The sequence below is a fragment of the Dendrobates tinctorius genome, unplaced genomic scaffold, assembly GCF_039654945.1.
Source record: "Dendrobates tinctorius isolate UK_male_01 unplaced genomic scaffold, ASM3965494v1 ptg000171l, whole genome shotgun sequence".
NCBI lineage: Eukaryota > Metazoa > Chordata > Amphibia > Anura > Dendrobatidae > Dendrobates > Dendrobates tinctorius.
This window is the reverse complement of record NW_027361838.1, coordinates 24,610,760-24,634,263: the sequence shown is the minus strand read 5'-3', so window position 1 is coordinate 24,634,263 and position 23,504 is coordinate 24,610,760. Positions and strand designations below refer to the sequence as shown.

At 46.1% G+C, this 23,504-nt stretch overlaps 1 protein-coding gene across 3 annotated transcripts in view; it reads right to left on the bottom strand.

The window, feature by feature from the left end:
- PRELID3A (PRELI domain containing 3A) overlaps nucleotides 1–15,359 on the bottom strand; it is a 110,354-nt gene extending 94,995 nt beyond the window's left edge. The window contains exon 1 of one of the 3 annotated variants that reach the window (XM_073551004.1): nucleotides 15,199–15,359. Coding sequence is in view for 2 of the 3 variants with exons in the window: in XM_073551002.1 (XP_073407103.1) it covers nucleotides 14,709–14,740 (32 nt within the window). In the remaining variant the exon portion in view is untranslated. Of the gene's footprint in view, nucleotides 1–14,708; nucleotides 14,996–15,198 lie in introns of those variants that run through there. The other 2 variants (XM_073551002.1, XM_073551003.1) reach the window with 2 other exon arrangements.
- Between the last annotated feature and the right edge of the window lie 8,145 nt (nucleotides 15,360–23,504).

The following is a 23,504-nucleotide window of genomic DNA, read 5'->3' as shown; positions in this document are numbered from 1 at the left end:
CGTAATCAAATAAAGCCTAGGGCAGGGCAGGGCTGCCGTTTAATGTGAACAGCAGCCTAGATCAATCACTGAGAAAACAGAAAGAATGGCGTACATGACCCAGCGCGCACGGCTACAGTGGTGGTCAGCCACAAAACCAATATCAAGAAAAAAGAGGGGGAGAAGCCAGCGCTGCTTGTGGTCAGAACGTAATACAAGAAGTGTGAAAACACACATAGGTTTCAATCTGTATTCAAAAATGAGACATTTAGCAAAAAATTGATCAATTGTTTGAGCTACCCCGCCACGTCAAGGCAGTCTCGTATGGGGAGTCCTACTCTACGTTTTTTATATTCGCTGTGCCATTACGGCCTCCTAAATGTATAAAAGCAAGACCTCATTACATGCACACTGTACCTCAAGCATTTCAGAATCGCTCCTATGGCACCAGAGAGGACAAGCGCAGATAAAGATTAGCCAGGTCCATGCAGACATTTCAGGTCCAACCTCCACACTGCCTGTCCAGCACCACATGATAAAGGACGATCCAGGCCCAGATACAGGTGCGTAATCAAATAAAGCCTAGGGCAGGGCAGGGCTGCCGTTTAATGTGAACAGCAGCCTAGATCAATCACTGAGAAAACAGAAAGAATGGCGTACATGACCCAGCGCGCACGGCTACAGTGGTGGTCAGCCACAAAACCAATATCAAGAAAAAAGAGGGGGAGAAGCCAGCGCTGCTTGTGGTCAGAACGTAATACAAGAAGTGTGAAAACACACATAGGTTTCAATCTGTATTCAAAAATGAGACATTTAGCAAAAAATTGATCAATTGTTTGAGCTACCCCGCCACGTCAAGGCAGTCTCGTATGGGGAGTCCTACTCTACGTTTTTTATATTCGCTGTGCCATTACGGCCTCCTAAATGTATAAAAGCAAGACCTCATTACATGCACACTGTACCTCAAGCATTTCAGAATCGCTCCTATGGCACCAGAGAGGACAAGCGCAGATAAAGATTAGCCAGGTCCATGCAGACATTTCAGGTCCAACCTCCACACTGCCTGTCCAGCACCACATGATAAAGGACGATCCAGGCCCAGATACAGGTGCGTAATCAAATAAAGCCTAGGGCAGGGCAGGGCTGCCGTTTAATGTGAACAGCAGCCTAGATCAATCACTGAGAAAACAGAAAGAATGGCGTACATGACCCAGCGCGCACGGCTACAGTGGTGGTCAGCCACAAAACCAATATCAAGAAAAAAGAGGGGGAGAAGCCAGCGCTGCTTGTGGTCAGAACGTAATACAAGAAGTGTGAAAACACACATAGGTTTCAATCTGTATTCAAAAATGAGACATTTAGCAAAAAATTGATCAATTGTTTGAGCTACCCCGCCACGTCAAGGCAGTCTCGTATGGGGAGTCCTACTCTACGTTTTTTATATTCAGCGCTGGCTTCTCCCCCTCTTTTTTCTTGATATTGGTTTTGTGGCTGACCACCACTGTAGCCGTGCGCGCTGGGTCATGTACGCCATTCTTTCTGTTTTCTCAGTGATTGATCTAGGCTGCTGTTCACATTAAACGGCAGCCCTGCCCTGCCCTAGGCTTTATTTGATTACGCACCTGTATCTGGGCCTGGATCGTCCTTTATCATGTGGTGCTGGACAGGCAGTGTGGAGGTTGGACCTGAAATGTCTGCATGGACCTGGCTAATCTTTATCTGCGCTTGTCCTCTCTGGTGCCATAGGAGCGATTCTGAAATGCTTGAGGTACAGTGTGCATGTAATGAGGTCTTGCTTTTATACATTTAGGAGGCCGTAATGGCACAGCGAATATAAAAAAACGTAGAGTAGGACTCCCCATACGAGACTGCCTTGACGTGGCGGGGTAGCTCAAACAATTGATCAATTTTTTGCTAAATGTCTCATTTTTGAATACAGATTGAAACCTATGTGTGTTTTCACACTTCTTGTATTACGTTCTGACCACAAGCAGCGCTGGCTTCTCCCCCTCTTTTTTCTTGATATTGGTTTTGTGGCTGACCACCACTGTAGCCGTGCGCGCTGGGTCATGTACGCCATTCTTTCTGTTTTCTCAGTGATTGATCTAGGCTGCTGTTCACATTAAACGGCAGCCCTGCCCTGCCCTAGGCTTTATTTGATTACGCACCTGTATCTGGGCCTGGATCGTCCTTTATCATGTGGTGCTGGACAGGCAGTGTGGAGGTTGGACCTGAAATGTCTGCATGGACCTGGCTAATCTTTATCTGCGCTTGTCCTCTCTGGTGCCATAGGAGCGATTCTGAAATGCTTGAGGTACAGTGTGCATGTAATGAGGTCTTGCTTTTATACATTTAGGAGGCCGTAATGGCACAGCGAATATAAAAAAACGTAGAGTAGGACTCCCCATACGAGACTGCCTTGACGTGGCGGGGTAGCTCAAACAATTGATCAATTTTTTGCTAAATGTCTCATTTTTGAATACAGATTGAAACCTATGTGTGTTTTCACACTTCTTGTATTACGTTCTGACCACAAGCAGCGCTGGCTTCTCCCCCTCTTTTTTCTTGATATTGGTTTTGTGGCTGACCACCACTGTAGCCGTGCGCGCTGGGTCATGTACGCCATTCTTTCTGTTTTCTCAGTGATTGATCTAGGCTGCTGTTCACATTAAACGGCAGCCCTGCCCTGCCCTAGGCTTTATTTGATTACGCACCTGTATCTGGGCCTGGATCGTCCTTTATCATGTGGTGCTGGACAGGCAGTGTGGAGGTTGGACCTGAAATGTCTGCATGGACCTGGCTAATCTTTATCTGCGCTTGTCCTCTCTGGTGCCATAGGAGCGATTCTGAAATGCTTGAGGTACAGTGTGCATGTAATGAGGTCTTGCTTTTATACATTTAGGAGGCCGTAATGGCACAGCGAATATAAAAAAACGTAGAGTAGGACTCCCCATACGAGACTGCCTTGACGTGGCGGGGTAGCTCAAACAATTGATCAATTTTTTGCTAAATGTCTCATTTTTGAATACAGATTGAAACCTATGTGTGTTTTCACACTTCTTGTATTACGTTCTGACCACAAGCAGCGCTGGCTTCTCCCCCTCTTTTTTCTTGATATTGGTTTTGTGGCTGACCACCACTGTAGCCGTGCGCGCTGGGTCATGTACGCCATTCTTTCTGTTTTCTCAGTGATTGATCTAGGCTGCTGTTCACATTAAACGGCAGCCCTGCCCTGCCCTAGGCTTTATTTGATTACGCACCTGTATCTGGGCCTGGATCGTCCTTTATCATGTGGTGCTGGACAGGCAGTGTGGAGGTTGGACCTGAAATGTCTGCATGGACCTGGCTAATCTTTATCTGCGCTTGTCCTCTCTGGTGCCATAGGAGCGATTCTGAAATGCTTGAGGTACAGTGTGCATGTAATGAGGTCTTGCTTTTATACATTTAGGAGGCCGTAATGGCACAGCGAATATAAAAAAACGTAGAGTAGGACTCCCCATACGAGACTGCCTTGACGTGGCGGGGTAGCTCAAACAATTGATCAATTTTTTGCTAAATGTCTCATTTTTGAATACAGATTGAAACCTATGTGTGTTTTCACACTTCTTGTATTACGTTCTGACCACAAGCAGCGCTGGCTTCTCCCCCTCTTTTTTCTAGTCACTATATCACACTATATGGATGGTGACGGTCAGGTGCATACAGTCACTATATCACACTATGTGGATGGTGGCGGTCAGGTGCATACAGTCACTATATCATACTATATGGATGGTGGTGGTCAGGTACATACAGTCACTATATCACACTATATGGATGGTGGTGGTCAGGTACATACTGTCACTATATCACACTATATGGATGGTGGCGGTCAGGTACATAAAGTCACTATATCACACTATATGGCGGTCAGGTACATACAGTCACTATATCACACTATATGGATGGTGGCGGTCAGGTACATGCAGTCACTATATCACACTATATGGATGGTGGCGGTCAGGTACATGCAGTCACTATATCACACTATGTGGATGGTGGCGGTCAGGTACATACAGTCACTATATCACACTGTATGGATGGTGGCGATCAGGTACATACAGTCACTATATCACACTATATGGATGGTGGCGGTCAGGTACATACAGTCACTATATCACACTATATGGATGGTGGCGGTCAGGTACATACAGTCACTATATCACACTATATGGCGGTCAGGTACATGCAGTCACTATATCACACTATGTGGATGGTGGCGGTCAGGAACATACAGTCACTATATCACACTACATGGATGTTGGCGGTCAGGTACATACAGTCACTATATCACACTATATCGATGGTGGCGGTTAGGTACATACAGTCACTATATCACACTATATGGATGGTGGCGGTCAGGTACATACAGTCACTATATCACACTATATGGATGGTGGCGGTTAGGTACATACAGTCACTATATCACACTATATGGCGGTCAGGTGCATACAGTCACTATATCACACTATATGGATGGTGGCGGTCAGGTACATACAGTCACTATATCACACTATATGGATGGTGGCGGTCAGGTACATACAGTCACTATATCACACTATATGGCGGTCAGGTGCATACAGTCACTATATCACACTATGTGGCGGTCAGGTGCATACAGTCACTATATCACACTATATGGATGGTGGTGGTCAGGTACATACAGTCACTATATCACACTATATGGCGGTCAGGTACATACAGTCACTATATCACACTATATGGATGGTGGCGGTCAGGTACATACAGTCACTATATCACACTATATGGCGGTCAGGTACATACAGTCACTATATCACACTATATGGCGGTCAGGTACATACAGTCACTATATCACACTATGTGGATGGTGGCGGTCAGGCATACAGTCACTATATCACACTATATGGATGGTGGCGGTCAGGTGCATACAGTCACTATATCACACTATATGGCGGTCAGGTGCATACAGTCACTATATCACACTATATGGATGGTGGCGGTCAGGTACATACAGTCACTATATCACACTATATGGATGGTGGCGGTCAGGTACATGCAGTCACTATATCACACTATATGGCGGTCAGGTACATACAGTCACTATATCACACTATATGGATGGTGGCGGTCAGGTGCATACAGTCACTATATCACACTATATGGATGGTGGCGGTCAGGTACATACAGTCACTATATCACACTATATGGATGGTGGCGGTCACGTACATACAGTCACTATATCACACTATATGGATGGTGGCGGTCAGGTACATGCAGTCACTATATCACACTATGTGGATGGTGGCGATCAGGTATACAGTCACTATATCACACTATATGGATGGTGGCGGTCAGGTACATGCAGTCACTATATCACACTATATGGCGGTCAGGTACATACAGTCACTATATCACACTATATGGATGGTGACGGTCAGGTGCATACAGTCACTATATCACACTATATGGATGGTGGCGGTCAGGTACATGCAGTCACTATATCACACTATATGGCGGTCAGGTACATACAGTCACTATATCACACTATATGGATGGTGGCGGTCAGGTACATACAGTCACTATATCACACTATGTGGATGGTGGCGGTCAGGTACATGCAGTCACTATATCACACTATATGGATGGTGGCGGTCAGGTACATACAGTCATTATATCACACTATATGGCGGTCAGGTACATACAGTCACTATATCACACTATATGGATAGTGGCGGTCAGGTACATACAGTCACTATATCGCACTATATGGATGGTGGCGGTCAGGTACATACAGTCACTATATCACACTATATGGATGGTGGCGGTCAGGTACATGCAGTCACTATATCACACTATATGGATGGTGGTGGTCAGGTACATGCAGTCACTATATCACACTATATGGCGGTCAGGTACATACAGTCACTATATCACACTATATGGATGGTGGCGGTCAGGTGCATACAGTCACTATATCACACTATATGGATGGTGGCGGTCAGGTACATACAGTCACTATATCACACTATATGGCGGTCAGGTACATACAGTCACTATATCACACTATGTGGATGGTGGCGGACAGGTACATACAGTCACTATATCACACTATATGGATGGTGGTGGTCAGGTACATACAGTCACTATATCACACTATATGGATGGTGGCGGTCAGGTACATACAGTCACTATATCACACTATATGGATGGTGGTGGTCAGGTACATACAGTCACTATATCACACTATATGGATGGTGGCGGTCAGGTACATACAGTCACTATATCACACTATATGGATGGTGGCGGTCAGGTACATACAGTCACTATATCACACTATATGGATGGTGGCGGTCAGGTACATACAGTCACTATATCACACTATATGGCGGTCAGGTGCATACAGTCACTATATCACACTATGTGGCGGTCAGGTGCATACAGTCACTATATCACACTATATGGATGGTGGCGGTCAGGTACATACAGTCACTATATCACACTATATGGATGGTGGCGGTCAGGTACATACAGTCACTATATCACACTATATGGATGGTGGCGGTCAGGTTCATACAGTCACTATATCACACTATATGGATGGTGGCGGTCAGGTACATACAGTCACTATATCACACTATATGGCGGTCAGGTGCATACAGTCACTATATCACACTATGTGGCGGTCAGGTGCATACAGTCACTATATCACACTATATGGATGGTGGCGGTCAGGTACATACAGTCACTATATCACACTATATGGATGGTGGCGGTCAGGTACATACAGTCACTATATCACACTATATGGATGGTGGCGGTCAGGTACATACAGTCACTATATCACACTATGTGGCGGTCAGGTACATACAGTCACTATATCACACTATATGGCGGTCAGGTACATACAGTCACTATATCACACTATATGGATGGTGGTGGTCAGGTACATACAGTCACTATATCACACTATATGGCGGTCAGGTGCATACAGTCACTATATCACACTATGTGGCGGTCAGGTGCATACAGTCACTATATCACACTATATGGCGGTCAGGTACATACAGTCACTATATCACACGATGTGGATGGTGGTGGTCAGGTACATACAGTCACTATATCACACTATATGGCGGTCAGGTACATACAGTCACTATATCACACTATATGGATGGTGGCGGTCAGGTACATACAGTCACTATATCACACTATGTGGATGGTGGCGGTCAGGTACATACAGTCACTATATCACACTATGTGGCGGTCAGGTGCATACAGTCACTATATCACACTATGTGGCGGTCAGGTACATACAGTCACTATATCACACTATATGGCGGTCAGGTGCATACAGTCACTATATCACACTATATGGATGGTGGCGGTCAGGTACATACAGTCACTATATCACACTATATGGATGGTGGCGGTCAGGTACATGCAGTCACTATATCACACTATGTGGATGGTGGCGGTCAGGTACATACAGTCACTATATCACACTGTATGGATGGTGGCGGTCAGGTACATACAGTCACTATATCACACTATATGGATGGTGGCGGTCAGGTACATACAGTCACTATATCACACTATATGGATGGTGGCGGTCAGGTACATACAGTCACTATATCACACTATATGGCGGTCAGGTACATGCAGTCACTATATCACACTATGTGGATGGTGGCGGTCAGGAACATACAGTCACTATATCACACTATATGGATGTTGGCGGTCAGGTACATACAGTCACTATATCACACTATATCGATGGTGGCGGTTAGGTACATACAGTCACTATATCACACTATATGGATGGTGGCGGTCAGGTACATACAGTCACTATATCACACTATATGGATGGTGGCGGTTAGGTACATACAGTCACTATATCACACTATATGGCGGTCAGGTGCATACAGTCACTATATCACACTATATGGATGGTGGCGGTCAGGTACATACAGTCACTATATCACACTATATGGATGGTGGCGGTCAGGTACATACAGTCACTATATCACACTATATGGCGGTCAGGTGCATACAGTCACTATATCACACTATGTGGCGGTCAGGTGCATACAGTCACTATATCACACTATATGGATGGTGGTGGTCAGGTACATACAGTCACTATATCACACTATATGGCGGTCAGGTACATACAGTCACTATATCACACTATATGGATGGTGGCGGTCAGGTACATACAGTCACTATATCACACTATATGGCGGTCAGGTACATACAGTCACTATATCACACTATATGGCGGTCAGGTACATACAGTCACTATATCACACTATGTGGATGGTGGCGGTCAGGCATACAGTCACTATATCACACTATATGGATGGTGGCGGTCAGGTGCATACAGTCACTATATCACACTATATGGCGGTCAGGTGCATACAGTCACTATATCACACTATATGGATGGTGGCGGTCAGGTACATACAGTCACTATATCACACTATATGGATGGTGGCGGTCAGGTACATGCAGTCACTATATCACACTATATGGCGGTCAGGTACATACAGTCACTATATCACACTATATGGATGGTGGCGGTCAGGTGCATACAGTCACTATATCACACTATATGGATGGTGGCGGTCAGGTACATACAGTCACTATATCACACTATATGGATGGTGGCGGTCACGTACATACAGTCACTATATCACACTATATGGATGGTGGCGGTCAGGTACATGCAGTCACTATATCACACTATGTGGATGGTGGCGATCAGGTATACAGTCACTATATCACACTATATGGATGGTGGCGGTCAGGTACATGCAGTCACTATATCACACTATATGGCGGTCAGGTACATACAGTCACTATATCACACTATATGGATGGTGACGGTCAGGTGCATACAGTCACTATATCACACTATATGGATGGTGGCGGTCAGGTACATGCAGTCACTATATCACACTATATGGCGGTCAGGTACATACAGTCACTATATCACACTATATGGATGGTGGCGGTCAGGTACATACAGTCACTATATCACACTATGTGGATGGTGGCGGTCAGGTACATGCAGTCACTATATCACACTATATGGATGGTGGCGGTCAGGTACATACAGTCATTATATCACACTATATGGCGGTCAGGTACATACAGTCACTATATCGCACTATATGGATGGTGGCGGTCAGGTACATACAGTCACTATATCACACTATATGGATGGTGGCGGTCAGGTACATGCAGTCACTATATCACACTATATGGATGGTGGTGGTCAGGTACATGCAGTCACTATATCACACTATATGGCGGTCAGGTACATACAGTCACTATATCACACTATATGGATGGTGGCGGTCAGGTGCATACAGTCACTATATCACACTATATGGATGGTGGCGGTCAGGTACATACAGTCACTATATCACACTATATGGCGGTCAGGTACATACAGTCACTATATCACACTATGTGGATGGTGGCGGTCAGGTACATACAGTCACTATATCACACTATATGGATGGTGGTGGTCAGGTACATACAGTCACTATATCACACTATATGGATGGTGGCGGTCAGGTACATACAGTCACTATATCACACTATATGGATGGTGGTGGTCAGGTACATACAGTCACTATATCACACTATATGGATGGTGGCGGTCAGGTACATACAGTCACTATATCACACTATATGGATGGTGGCGGTCAGGTACATACAGTCACTATATCACACTATATGGATGGTGGCGGTCAGGTACATACAGTCACTATATCACACTATATGGATGGTGGCGGTCAGGTACATACAGTCACTATATCACACTATATGGCGGTCAGGTGCATACAGTCACTATATCACACTATGTGGCGGTCAGGTGCATACAGTCACTATATCACACTATATGGATGGTGGCGGTCAGGTACATACAGTCACTATATCACACTATATGGATGGTGGCGGTCAGGTACATACAGTCACTATATCACACTATATGGATGGTGGCGGTCAGGTACATACAGTCACTATATCACACTATGTGGCGGTCAGGTACATACAGTCACTATATCACACTATATGGCGGTCAGGTACATACAGTCACTATATCACACTATATGGATGGTGGTGGTCAGGTACATACAGTCACTATATCACACTATATGGCGGTCAGGTGCATACAGTCACTATATCACACTATGTGGCGGTCAGGTGCATACAGTCACTATATCACACTATATGGCGGTCAGGTACATACAGTCACTATATCACACGATGTGGATGGTGGTGGTCAGGTACATACAGTCACTATATCACACTATATGGCGGTCAGGTACATACAGTCACTATATCACACTATATGGATGGTGGCGGTCAGGTACATACAGTCACTATATCACACTATGTGGATGGTGGCGGTCAGGTACATACAGTCACTATATCACACTATGTGGCGGTCAGGTGCATACAGTCACTATATCACACTATGTGGCGGTCAGGTACATACAGTCACTATATCACACTATATGGCGGTCAGGTGCATACAGTCACTATATCACACTATATGGATGGTGGCGGTCAGGTACATACAGTCACTATATCACACTATATGGATGGTGGCGGTCAGGTACATACAGTCACTATATCACACTATATGGCGGTCAGGTGCATACAGTCACTATATCACACTATGTGGCGGTCAGGTGCATACAGTCACTATATCACACTATATGGATGGTGGTGGTCAGGTACATACAGTCACTATATCACACTATATGGCGGTCAGGTACATACAGTCACTATATCACACTATATGGATGGTGGCGGTCAGGTACATACAGTCACTATATCACACTATATGGCGGTCAGGTACATACAGTCACTATATCACACTATATGGCGGTCAGGTACATACAGTCACTATATCACACTATGTGGATGGTGGCGGTCAGGCATACAGTCACTATATCACACTATATGGATGGTGGCGGTCAGGTGCATACAGTCACTATATCACACTATATGGCGGTCAGGTGCATACAGTCACTATATCACACTATATGGATGGTGGCGGTCAGGTACATACAGTCACTATATCACACTATGTGGCGGTCAGGTACATGCAGTCACTATATCACACTATATGGCGGTCAGGTACATACTGTCACTATATCACACTATATGGATGGTGGCGGTCAGGTACATACAGTCACTATATCACACTATGTGGCGGTCAGGTACATACAGTCACTATATCACACTATATGGATGGTGGCGGTCAGGTACATACAGTCACTATATCACACTATATGGCGGTCAGGTGCATACAGTCACTATATCACACGATGTGGCGGTCAGGTACATACAGTCACTATATCACACTATGTGGCGGTCAGGTGCATACAGTCACTATATCACACTATATGGCGGTCAGGTACATACAGTCACTATATCACACGATGTGGATGGTGGTGGTCAGGTACATACAGTCACTATATCACACTATATGGCGGTCAGGTACATACAGTCACTATATCACACTATATGGATGGTGGCGGTCAGGTACATACAGTCACTATATCACACTATGTGGATGGTGGCGGTCAGGTACATACAGTCACTATATCACACTATGTGGCGGTCAGGTGCATACAGTCACTATATCACACTATGTGGCGGTCAGGTACATACAGTCACTATATCACACTATATGGCGGTCAGGTGCATACAGTCACTATATCACACTATATGGATGTTGGCGGTCAGGTACATACAGTCACTATATCACACTATATGGATGGTGGCGGTCAGGTACATACAGTCACTATATCACACTATATGGCGGTCAGGTGCATACAGTCACTATATCACACTATGTGGCGGTCAGGTGCATACAGTCACTATATCACACTATATGGATGGTGGTGGTCAGGTACATACAGTCACTATATCACACTATATGGCGGTCAGGTACATACAGTCACTATATCACACTATATGGATGGTGGCGGTCAGGTACATACAGTCACTATATCACACTATATGGCGGTCAGGTACATACAGTCACTATATCACACTATATGGCGGTCAGGTACATACAGTCACTATATCACACTATGTGGATGGTGGCGGTCAGGCATACAGTCACTATATCACACTATATGGATGGTGGCGGTCAGGTGCATACAGTCACTATATCACACTATATGGCGGTCAGGTGCATACAGTCACTATATCACACTATATGGATGGTGGCGGTCAGGTACATACAGTCACTATATCACACTATATGGATGGTGGTGGTCAGGTACATACAGTCACTATATCACACTATATGGCGGTCAGGTACATACAGTCACTATATCACACTATATGGATGGTGGCGGTCAGGTACATACAGTCACTATATCACACTATGTGGCGGTCAGGTGCATACAGTCACTATATCACACTATATGGCGGTCAGGTACATACAGTCACTATATCACACGATGTGGATGGTGGTGGTCAGGTACATACAGTCACTATATCACACTATATGGCGGTCAGGTACATACAGTCACTATATCACACTATATGGATGGTGGCGGTCAGGTACATACAGTCACTATATCACACTATGTGGATGGTGGCGGTCAGGTACATACAGTCACTATATCACACTATGTGGCGGTCAGGTGCATACAGTCACTATATCACACTATGTGGCGGTCAGGTACATACAGTCACTATATCACACTATATGGATGGTGGCGGTCAGGTACATACAGTCACTATATCACACTATATGGCGGTCAGGTGCATACAGTCACTATATCACACTATATGGATGGTGGCGGTCAGGTACATACAGTCACTATATCACACTATATGGCGGTCAGGTGCATACAGTCACTATATCACACTATGTGGCGGTCAGGTGCATACAGTCACTATATCACACTATATGGATGGTGGTGGTCAGGTACATACAGTCACTATATCACACTATATGGCGGTCAGGTACATACAGTCACTATATCACACTATATGGATGGTGGCGGTCAGGTACATACAGTCACTATATCACACTATATGGCGGTCAGGTGCATACAGTCACTATATCACACTATGTGGCGGTCAGGTGCATACAGTCACTATATCACACTATATGGATGGTGGTGGTCAGGTACATACAGTCACTATATCACACTATATGGCGGTCAGGTACATACAGTCACTATATCACACTATATGGATGGTGGCGGTCAGGTACATACAGTCACTATATCACACTATATGGCGGTCAGGTACATACAGTCACTATATCACACTATATGGCGGTCAGGTACATACAGTCACTATATCACACTATATGGCGGTCAGGTACATACAGTCACTATATCACACTATATGGATGGTGGCGGTCAGGTGCATAAAGTCACTATATCACACTATATGGCGGTCAGGTGCATACTGTCACTATATCACACTATATGGATGGTGGCGGTCAGGCATACAGTCACTATATCACACTATATGGCGGTCAGGTACATACAGTCACTATATCACACTATATGGATGGTGGCGGTCAGGTACATACAGTCACTATATCACACTATATGGTGGTCAGGTACATACAGTCACTATATCACACTATATGGATGGTGGCGGTCAGGTACATACAGTCACTATATCACACTATATGGCGGTCAGGTACATACAGTCACTATATCACACTATATGGATGGTGGCGGTCAGGTACATACAGTCACTATATCACACTATATGGCGGTCAGGTACATACAGTCACTATATCACACTATATGGCGGTCAGGTACATACAGTCACTATATCACACTATATGGCGGTCAGGTACATACAGTCACTATATCACACTATATGGATGGTGGCGGTCAGGTGCATAAAGTCACTATATCACACTATATGGCGGTCAGGTGCATACTGTCACTATATCACACTATATGGATGGTGGCGGTCAGGCATACAGTCACTATATCACACTATATGGCGGTCAGGTACATACAGTCACTATATCACACTATATGGATGGTGGCGGTCAGGTACATACAGTCACTATATCACACTATATGGTGGTCAGGTACATACAGTCACTATATCACACTATATGGATGGTGGCGGTCAGGTACATACAGTCACTATATCACACTATATGGCGGTCAGGTACATACAGTCACTATATCACACTATATGGATGGTGGCGGTCAGGTACATACAGTCACTATATCACACTATATGGCGGTCAGGTACATACAGTCACTATATCACACGATGTGGCGGTCAGGTACATACAGTCACTATATCACACGATGTGGCGGTCAGGTGCATACAGTCACTATATCACACTATGTGGCGGTCAGGTGCATACAGTCACTATATCACACGATGTGGCGGTCAGGTACATACAGTCACTATATCACACTATGTGGCGGTCAGGTGCATACAGTCACTATATCACACTATGTGGCGGTCAGGTGCATACAGTCACTATATCACACTATGTGGCGGTCAGGTACATACAGTCACTATATCACACGATGTGGCGGTCAGGTACATACAGTCACTATATCACACTATATGGCGGTCAGGTGTAAACAGTAATCTATTAGTCGTCTGTATACAGCCATATCAGGTATATACCGATCTCAGCAGCCCTCTGCTGTACAGACCCCGGGCGCTGGTACCTGAACACATGCTCTGAGCTCCAGATCCTCATGTCTTCCTCCCTGTGCGGAGATAATGTGCGCTCAGTGCGGTGTGGAGCATCACCGGAGACGGGTCCTCAGCCCTGTAGTTGCGCGTCCGGCATACGGCATGTCTGGATGGGGGCCGGTTGGGTCGGGGGGGAACGGCGCGGCCGGGTGTGAGGGCTCCGGTGTCCCCGGCTCTGCCGCTGCCTCCCTGGTTACCGGCTGCTGAGGATGCTCCCTCCCTCCACCGTGTCGCATCAGCAGCAGCGCACGTCACGGGGCTCCTGTCATTACTATGAGGGCTGCTCCAGTCCATTGTGTTGTGTGCGGCCCTGAGGGAGGCACATGGAGGATGGATGGCAGGACTGGCTGCTCCTGATAGCAGCAGACGGCACGCACTGCATCATGGCCTGAGCTGCCACCATTCTCCGCGCTGCCCTTGTAGTAATCGTTCATAAGGACTACAGGAAAGCTAACAGCTCACCCGTCACAGCTTGTGGGTCCTCTGTCCCGTTTCCTGGGCACCGGGCGGACATACTATGTGGTGCAACCTGTGCTATCGCACAGGAGGTAATGGGGCCACATCTACCTCTGAAGCAGGTTCGCTGGCCCGTAGGAGAGTCCTCGGTGGGCCCCTGTGCAGGAGTGGGCACTACCCTCTTATAAGAGCAGTACTTGACACAATATACTTGAATCAAAGGCGTAGCTATGGTACAGAGGAGGCGAAACGTCTGAATGGGCCCCTAACCAGGGAACCCTGATTACAACTATGGTGGCGCACCCTAATTGTAGGTATAGGGGAGCCTGAGCAGATGACAGAGCGGTCACTAAAAAAAAATCTGTACAAAGATCACTGCAATTACCGCCCAGGGCTGCCATCAGGGCATTACTGCTCTTAGGCTGGTTTCACATTTGTGTCTGTGTGCACAGCGTTAGATCCGCATGCGTCATGCGTACATATATTTAACATGGTGTACACCGGGACATGCATTCACATGCTTTTGCATATGGGTCGCCCCGTCCCAGGGCTGTGGGCTACTCGGTACCGGGCTGGTGTCAGTGGGATGTGTCACAGCAGCGGTGACCCGGTCCGTAGCCCTGGGCGCCCAAATCAATGGTGGTTTGTGATATAGTTTATGTGATAGTTCGTGACGCCACCTGTGGTGTTTGGCAAGCAAGATGTTAAGCCAACGCTGTGTGCAGATCCTTTGGGGCTGATGGTGTGTTGCAGCATAGATGGTGTAGCTCCCCACAGGTGAAGCTGTAACCCCAGGGCAGTGTATAGGCGCAGGCGGTGTGAGGAATGTTGGTACCCAGATGTAGCAGTGCTGGCGGCGTTGGCGCACAATTGAATGGAAGACACAAGGGCTTGTAGTTCCAAAGCTTTACTCACAGTTCGTGGTAGACACTGGTGCCTGCCTGAGTGCCGTGTCCTCCGGGGCAGAGACTCAATCAACCTCCCGGGCAAGTCAGGCTTCTCCTCTCCAACACTCCGCCAACATGTACCTTTCCTGAACGACTCCTCTATTGCGCCTTTTAGTGTGAAGAGCTCCAGTACTGTGGTGCTCTGAAGTTCCTCCTGTCAGATGTTCCTAACAACTCTACTTATATGACAGACAGCTGTAGCCTCTCTCGGGGACTCCTTTCTCCAGAGTCCTGGCTCTCTATTCAGTTGCTGTTGTGCCCTGAGTCTTAGTTAGTAGTGCATTTACAGCCAACTACTCCACCAGTGTCTGCTGCAGAACCATATGTGTCCATACAACCTCGGGGACCGGGCCCCAGCCTTGCGCTGAGAACCTATAGGCAGGGTTCCTCTTCCAACCCACAACTCCTCTCTGTTCTCCTACTCCTTCATTCCACGCCGTTCCTTCTCTCTCTTATGGAAGCTTAGGTTGCAGTTCTACGTCTTTCTCCTTCTGTTCCTTTCCCGTGCCAGCTGGCTCAGATCACTGAGGCAGCTGCAGCACTCCTCTTCCTCTCCTAGGGAACTCGTTCCACTAAGACCAGTCCTCAGCCTCTCTTGACTGTCTTCCTCCGCCTTGACCTCCCGTCAGGCTGACCTCCTGTCAGCCTGCTCTCTGACTCAGACTCCCCGTCTGACTGAACTGTAATTCTAAACCTTCCCAACCTTTTATATATCTCAACTCCACCCACCTCCCAGCACATCTTGTGTTACGAAGCAAGGACCCACGAAAGGTGCTCTGCTATCCTCTAAGTATGGAGCCGCAATCTGGTCCATTGCTGAACTATCCTGTGTGTGGGTGCAGGTGTTGGAGTGTGGAAAGGAGTTCCCAACTTACCTAGGTGGTGGGGCACTACACCTTAGGGGAAGGTGCAGTACCTCTGTGGCGACTGAGCCTCAGGGGTGCCACACATACACATGCGTCGTTTCGCGGTGTCCGGCGAACGCAACATGTTGCATTTTTTTGAGGCGTCAAATATGCGCAGGCATGCGCATGCGGATGAGTGCGTCCAAAAAAGCATTACTGTCTATGGGAATGCATTAGTACACAAGGACATGCGTACGCATGTGTTCGATACGCATGCATTCTTCAAAATGTAAATAGAAATCCCATGAGAGATGCCCATTTTTGTCTGATGTCATAATGAACGCATGCACATAAGCAACGCAAACACATGCAAAAACGCATACAAACTCATGCACACGCAGCGTTTTTTTCCGTCAAGCGTAAGATGATGCGCATAAAACCCGCTGCATAAATATGCGGTTGGCATGCTTTTTTGCATGCTGATGAGGATGATACACTGCGGACTCAAATGCTAATGTAAACCTAGCCTAACTGGCATATGGGGCCCTGTGAGCAAAAGGGGACCAGGACCAGGCCCCCCTCTGCTCACCTGGTCCCAGGGGCAGGGGGTTCCTGACGGTTCAGTAACTGAACATGCATCCTTGGACGCACGTTCAATTAAAATCTGTTGCTGTGTGCTCGGCAACAGTTAAAAATGCCAGCCAATCACAGGCCAGGGAAGCTGACGTCGTTGCGCACGTCGCTGGCATATGACATCACTGTTATACACTGGAGAGTCCGTGCCTCAAATGGATAGAGGAGACGACACCTCTAGACCACGGCCAGGAAAGGAAAAACTTTTTTTTTTTACTGAAAGCGGCAAGCCACAATATGTAGACAGATTGGGCAGGATCATGGGACACATAGGGCAGGATGGAGGCAGATGGGGCAGCCGCAGCATCATGGGACACATCGGGCAGGATCATGGGACACATGGGGCAGAATGGAAACACATGGGAAAGAATCATGGAACACATGGGGCAGCATCATGGGACATATGTGGCAGGATAGAAACACATGGGGCAGGATGGAGACACATGGGACAGACTCATGGGACAGGATCATGGGACAGAAACATGTGACACATGGGGAAGCATCATAGGACATATGGGGCAGGATAAAGACACATGGGGGGACAGACTCGGGACAGGATCATGGGAAGATGAGGCAGCATCATGGGACACATGGGACAGGATCATGGGGTAGAATCATGGGACACATGGGGTAGGATGGAGACACATGGGAAAGAATCGTGGGACAGAATAATGGGACACAAGGGGCAGGATGGAGATACATGGGACAGGATCATGGGACAGAATCATCGGACACAGGGGCAGCATCATGGGACACATGGGGCAGGATGGATACACATGGGGCAGCATCATAGGACACATGAGGTAAGATGGAGACATATGGGACAGAATCATGGGATACAATCATGGGAGAGAATCATGTGACACATGGGGTAAGATAGAGACACATGGGACAGGATCATAGGACAGAATCATGGGGCAGGATGGAGACACATGGGGCAGAATCATGGGACACATGAGGCAGCATCATAGGACACATGGGACAGAATCATGGGACACATGGGGCAGCATCATGGGGCAGAATGGAGACACATGGGGCAGCATCATAGGACACATGAGGTAGGATGGAGACAAATGGGAAAGAATCATGGGACAGAATCATGTGACACATGGGGCAGCATCATAGGACACATGGGGCAGGATGGAGACATATGGGGCAAGATGGAGACACATGGGAAAGGATCAAGGGACAAAATCATGGGACGTGATCAAGGGACAGAATCATGGAACAGATCAGGCAGCATAATGGGACACATGGGGCAGGATTGAGACACAGGACAGTGTGGTGCCCCCAGGGGAATGGTCGCCACACTGGCTTTGCCTTCCTCCAGGGGAGGGTAATGCCAGGCTTGGAAGCAGTGATGGGTCTCTCCAGCAGTTAACCTAATGCATGCAACACAGTTCCACTCCGGGCCAGCAGGGGGAGCTCTGAACCAGGATTGAGGAGCAGAGTGCTCTCTGAGGGTCAGGAGGAAGGAGTAGTCAGATAGTGTGAGGAGGTCCACGTGTGCAGACGTGTGGAGCGGGGTGGAGGTTGAGCTCCGGGAGGAGAGCTCCCTCACCGCTAGAGTGCAAAGACTGGAGCCTGGTCTCCACGGTGGTACGGATACTAACGGTCCTGCCACAGATACCAGAGGAGTAGGAGGCTGTAAATGCCCTGCTCCCAGCAAAGACTTGGGACACAACAGCAATTGAATAGAGAGCCAGGACTCAGGAGAGGAGTCCCCGAGAGAGGCTACAGCTGTCTGTCATACAAGTATAGCTCTAGGAACATCTGAAGAGAGGAATTCCAGAGTAACTAAGTACTGGAGTGCTTCACACTACAAGCGCTAGGAAGGAGACTGCACAGCCCTTCTGCTGATAGAGAATCCTGATCTGCTTCCAGGCTATCCTGCTCCAATACCATCTGTAATCAGGACCCTGGACTGCATATACTCAGTAAAGGTACAGAAACTACAACCGCTGTGTCTTGTCTGTTCCCTACGCTTTCGGCACTGCTACATTCCCATGCCAGTTACATCTACACTGCCCTGGGACTACAGCTCCACCTGTGGGGAGCTTTACCATCTAAGCTGCACATACCATCAGTCCCAGGGGATCTGTATGCAGCGTTGGCCTAACACCACATTTGCCAAACACCACAGGTGGCGTCACAAACTATTCTACCAATAACTACATCTCCCCATTACTTGGGCGCCCAGGGCCACGGACCGGGTCATCGCTGCTGTGACACATCCCCCTGACACTGGCCCGGTACCGAGTACCCCACAGCCCTGGGAGGGCGACCCAACAGCATCATGGGACAGAATCATGAGGCAGCATAATGGGACACATGTATCAGGATGGAGACACATGGGGCAGGATGGAAGAACATGTGTCTGGAGCCAGGAATGAGACACAAGGGGCTAGGAATGAGACACAAGGGGGTCAGGATGGGTGATAGTATTATAATTGCAGTGATGTATTTTATTATTGAGGGTACTGTTTTCAATGGGGAGGTCCTGTTACTGCTTTCGGGGAGCGGCACTACGTCGCCTTTTTTTCTTCATCTGGTGTAGTGTAGAAGTTGGGAAAAAATTAAGTAAAGAGCCTTGCAAGCGCTGCTCTCGATAACTTTGTTATTTTCTGCAGAGACGAGTCCTTGTTGGAAGAAGTGATGATGATCTGAGCAGGATAAAGAAGAAAAGCGAAGAGGAAGGACTTCAACTAGAGACGTTACTGTTGAGTCAATGTACTACCTGTACACTATACTCTTTATACAGAGCTCCTGTGTATAATGTCACTGGTGATCCCTGTATTACCTGTACACTATAAACAGAGCTCCTGTGTATAATATCACTGGTGATCCCTGAATTACATGTACACTATACACTATATATACAGAGCTCCTGTGTATGTCACTGGTGACCACAGTAGTACCTGTACACTATACACTTTATACAGAGCTCCTGTGTAAAATGTCACTGGTGTTCCCTGTATTACCTGTACACTATACACTATATACAGAGCTCCTGTATGTAATGTCACTGGTGATCCCTGCATTACCTGTACACTATATGCAGAGCTTCTGTGTATAATGGCACTGTATTACCTGTACATTATATACTATGCTCCTGTGTATAATGTTACTGATGATCCCTGCATTACCTGTACACTATATACAGAGCTACCATGTATAATGTCACTAGTGCTCACTGAATTACCTGTACACTATATACAGAGCTTCTTTGTATATTGTCATTGGTGATCACTGTATTATTTGTACACTATACATTATATACAGATCTCCTGTGTGTAATGTCACTGGTGCTCACTGTATTACCTATACACTATATGCAGAGCTTCTGTGTATAATTGCACTAGTGGTAATAACAGTGTTGTTAGTATTGTGGTTTGTATTCATGATCAGTATTGTAGTATTCAATCACTGTGTGGTGGTAATTTGTGGTCTGGTCATGGTGTGGCGGTATTTGTCCCTAGTATGTAGTATTTTTGGTCACTATGAGGTGGAATATGTAGTCTAGTTATGGTGTGGCGGTATTTCTCCTTTTATGTGGTATTATTCTGTCACTGTGTGGTCTGTACATGGTGTGGTGGTATTTCCCCCCTTTATGTGGCATTATTGGTCTTGGTATAGGGGATTGTGTTGTGTATGGCGGTCATTTGTTCATTTTCGTTTCATTCACCTTTTTTGTTCTAAAATTTTACAACCTGAACGACCATGACTTGCCCCCCCCCCCCTAGTTTTGATCCTGGGTACGCCCATGCTGTATGCGGCACAAGAATTGACGGCTTTTATTCTATCTATCTATCTATCTATCTATCTATCTATCTATCTAGGCAGCACTCCAAATTAAATGTGAAAAAAGTGGATACTTTACGGATCCTTGCCACCTGAAGATCAGTAAAGTGCCCACTTTTTTCACATTTAATTTGGTGTGCTGCCTATTTTTTTTTATTTTATTAACTCGGCTGTTTGGACACTGCTGAATAGGTTTTGGTAGTGCTGCCCTTTTTTTTGGTTTATCTATCTATCTATCTATCTATCTATCTATCACTCTATATACAGTGCCTTGCGAATGTGTTCAGCTCCCTGGAACTTTTCAACCTTTTCCCACATATCATGCTTGAAACATAAAGATACCAAATGTAAATTTTTGGTGAAGAATCAACAAAAAGTGGAACACAATTGTGAAGCTGAATGAAATTTATTGGTTATTTTACATTTTTGTGGAAAGTCAAAAACTGAAAAGTGGGTCGTGCAATATTATTCGGCCCCTTTACTTTCAGTGCAGCAAACTCACTCCAGAAGTTCATTGTGGATCTCTGAATGATCCAATGTTGTCCTAAATGACTAATGATGATAAATATAATCCACCTGTGTGTAATCAAGTCTCCATATAAATGCACCTGCTCTGTGATAGTCTCAGGGTTCTGTTTGAAGCACAGAGAGCATCATGAAGACCAAGGAACACAACAGGCAGGTCTGTGATACTGTTGTGGAGAAGTTTAACGCCGGATTTGGATACAAAATGATTTCCAAAACTTTAAACATCCCAAGGAGCACTGTGCAAGCGATCATATTGAAATGGAAGGAGTATCATACCACTGCAAATCTACCAAGACCCGGCCGTCCCTCTAAACTTTCATCTCAAACAAGGAAAAGACTGATCTGAGATGCAGCCAAGAGGCCCATGATCACTCTGGATGAACTGCAGAGATCTACAGCTGAGGTGGGACAGTCTGTCCATAGGACAACAATCAGTCGTACACTGCACAAATCTGGCCTTTATGGAAGAGTGGCAAGAAAAAAGCCATTTCTCAAAGTTACCCATAAAAAGTGTTGTTTAAACTTTGCAACAAGCCACCTGGGAGACACATCAAACATGCAGAAGAAGGTGCTCTGGTCAGATGAAACCAAAATCGAACTTTTTGGCAACAATGCCAAACGATATGTTTGGCGTAAAGGCAACACAGCTCATTACCCTGAACACACCATCCCTACTGTTAAACATAGTGGTGGCAGCATCATGGTTTGGGCCTGCTTTTCTTCAGCAGGGACAGGGAAGATGGTTAAAATTGATGGGGAGATTGATGGAGCCAAATACAGGACCATTACTGAAGAAAACCTGTTGGAGTCTGCAAAAGACCTGAGACTGGGGCGGAGATTTGTCTTCCAACAAGACAAGATAGGATCCATCAGCACAGCTCTATAGAAAAGAAATTTGCATTTGTAAATGACGGAATAAGCAGATACTCCAACAAATGGAAGGTATGGAATACTAAATTTTGCAACGCTTAATTCTGTTTGGTTTGAATTCGCTAGCTTGACTTTAAATATATACTTTGTGCACACGGTTACGATAACTTAATCTTGTATATTCATGTACTAGTAAGGTATGGTCAAATTAGACTTGAGTTCTCTATTTTTTATCCCCTTATACCCTTTACCTTTGCTTTCCCTTACTATTCCCTTTTTTTCCCTTTCCTTCCCTCCCCTTTCCCATCCCATTATTTTACTAAAAATCTAATAAAAATGTTTGAAAAGAGAATGGCCAAGTCAAAGTCCAGACCTGAATCCAATCGAGAATCTGTGGAAAGAGCTGAAAACTGCTGTTCACAAACGATCTCCATCAAACCTCACTGAGCTCGAGCTGTTTGCCAAGGAAGAATGGGCAAGAATTTCAGTCTCTCGATGTACAAAACTGATAGAGACATACCCCAAGCGACTTGCAGCTGTAATCGCAGCAAAAGATGGCGCATCAAAGTATTAAGCTAAAGGGGCCGAATAATATTGCACGCCCCACTTTTCAGTTTTGAATTTCCACAAAAATTTAAAGTAACCAATAAATTTCGTTCAACTTCACAATTGTGTCCCACTTGTTGTT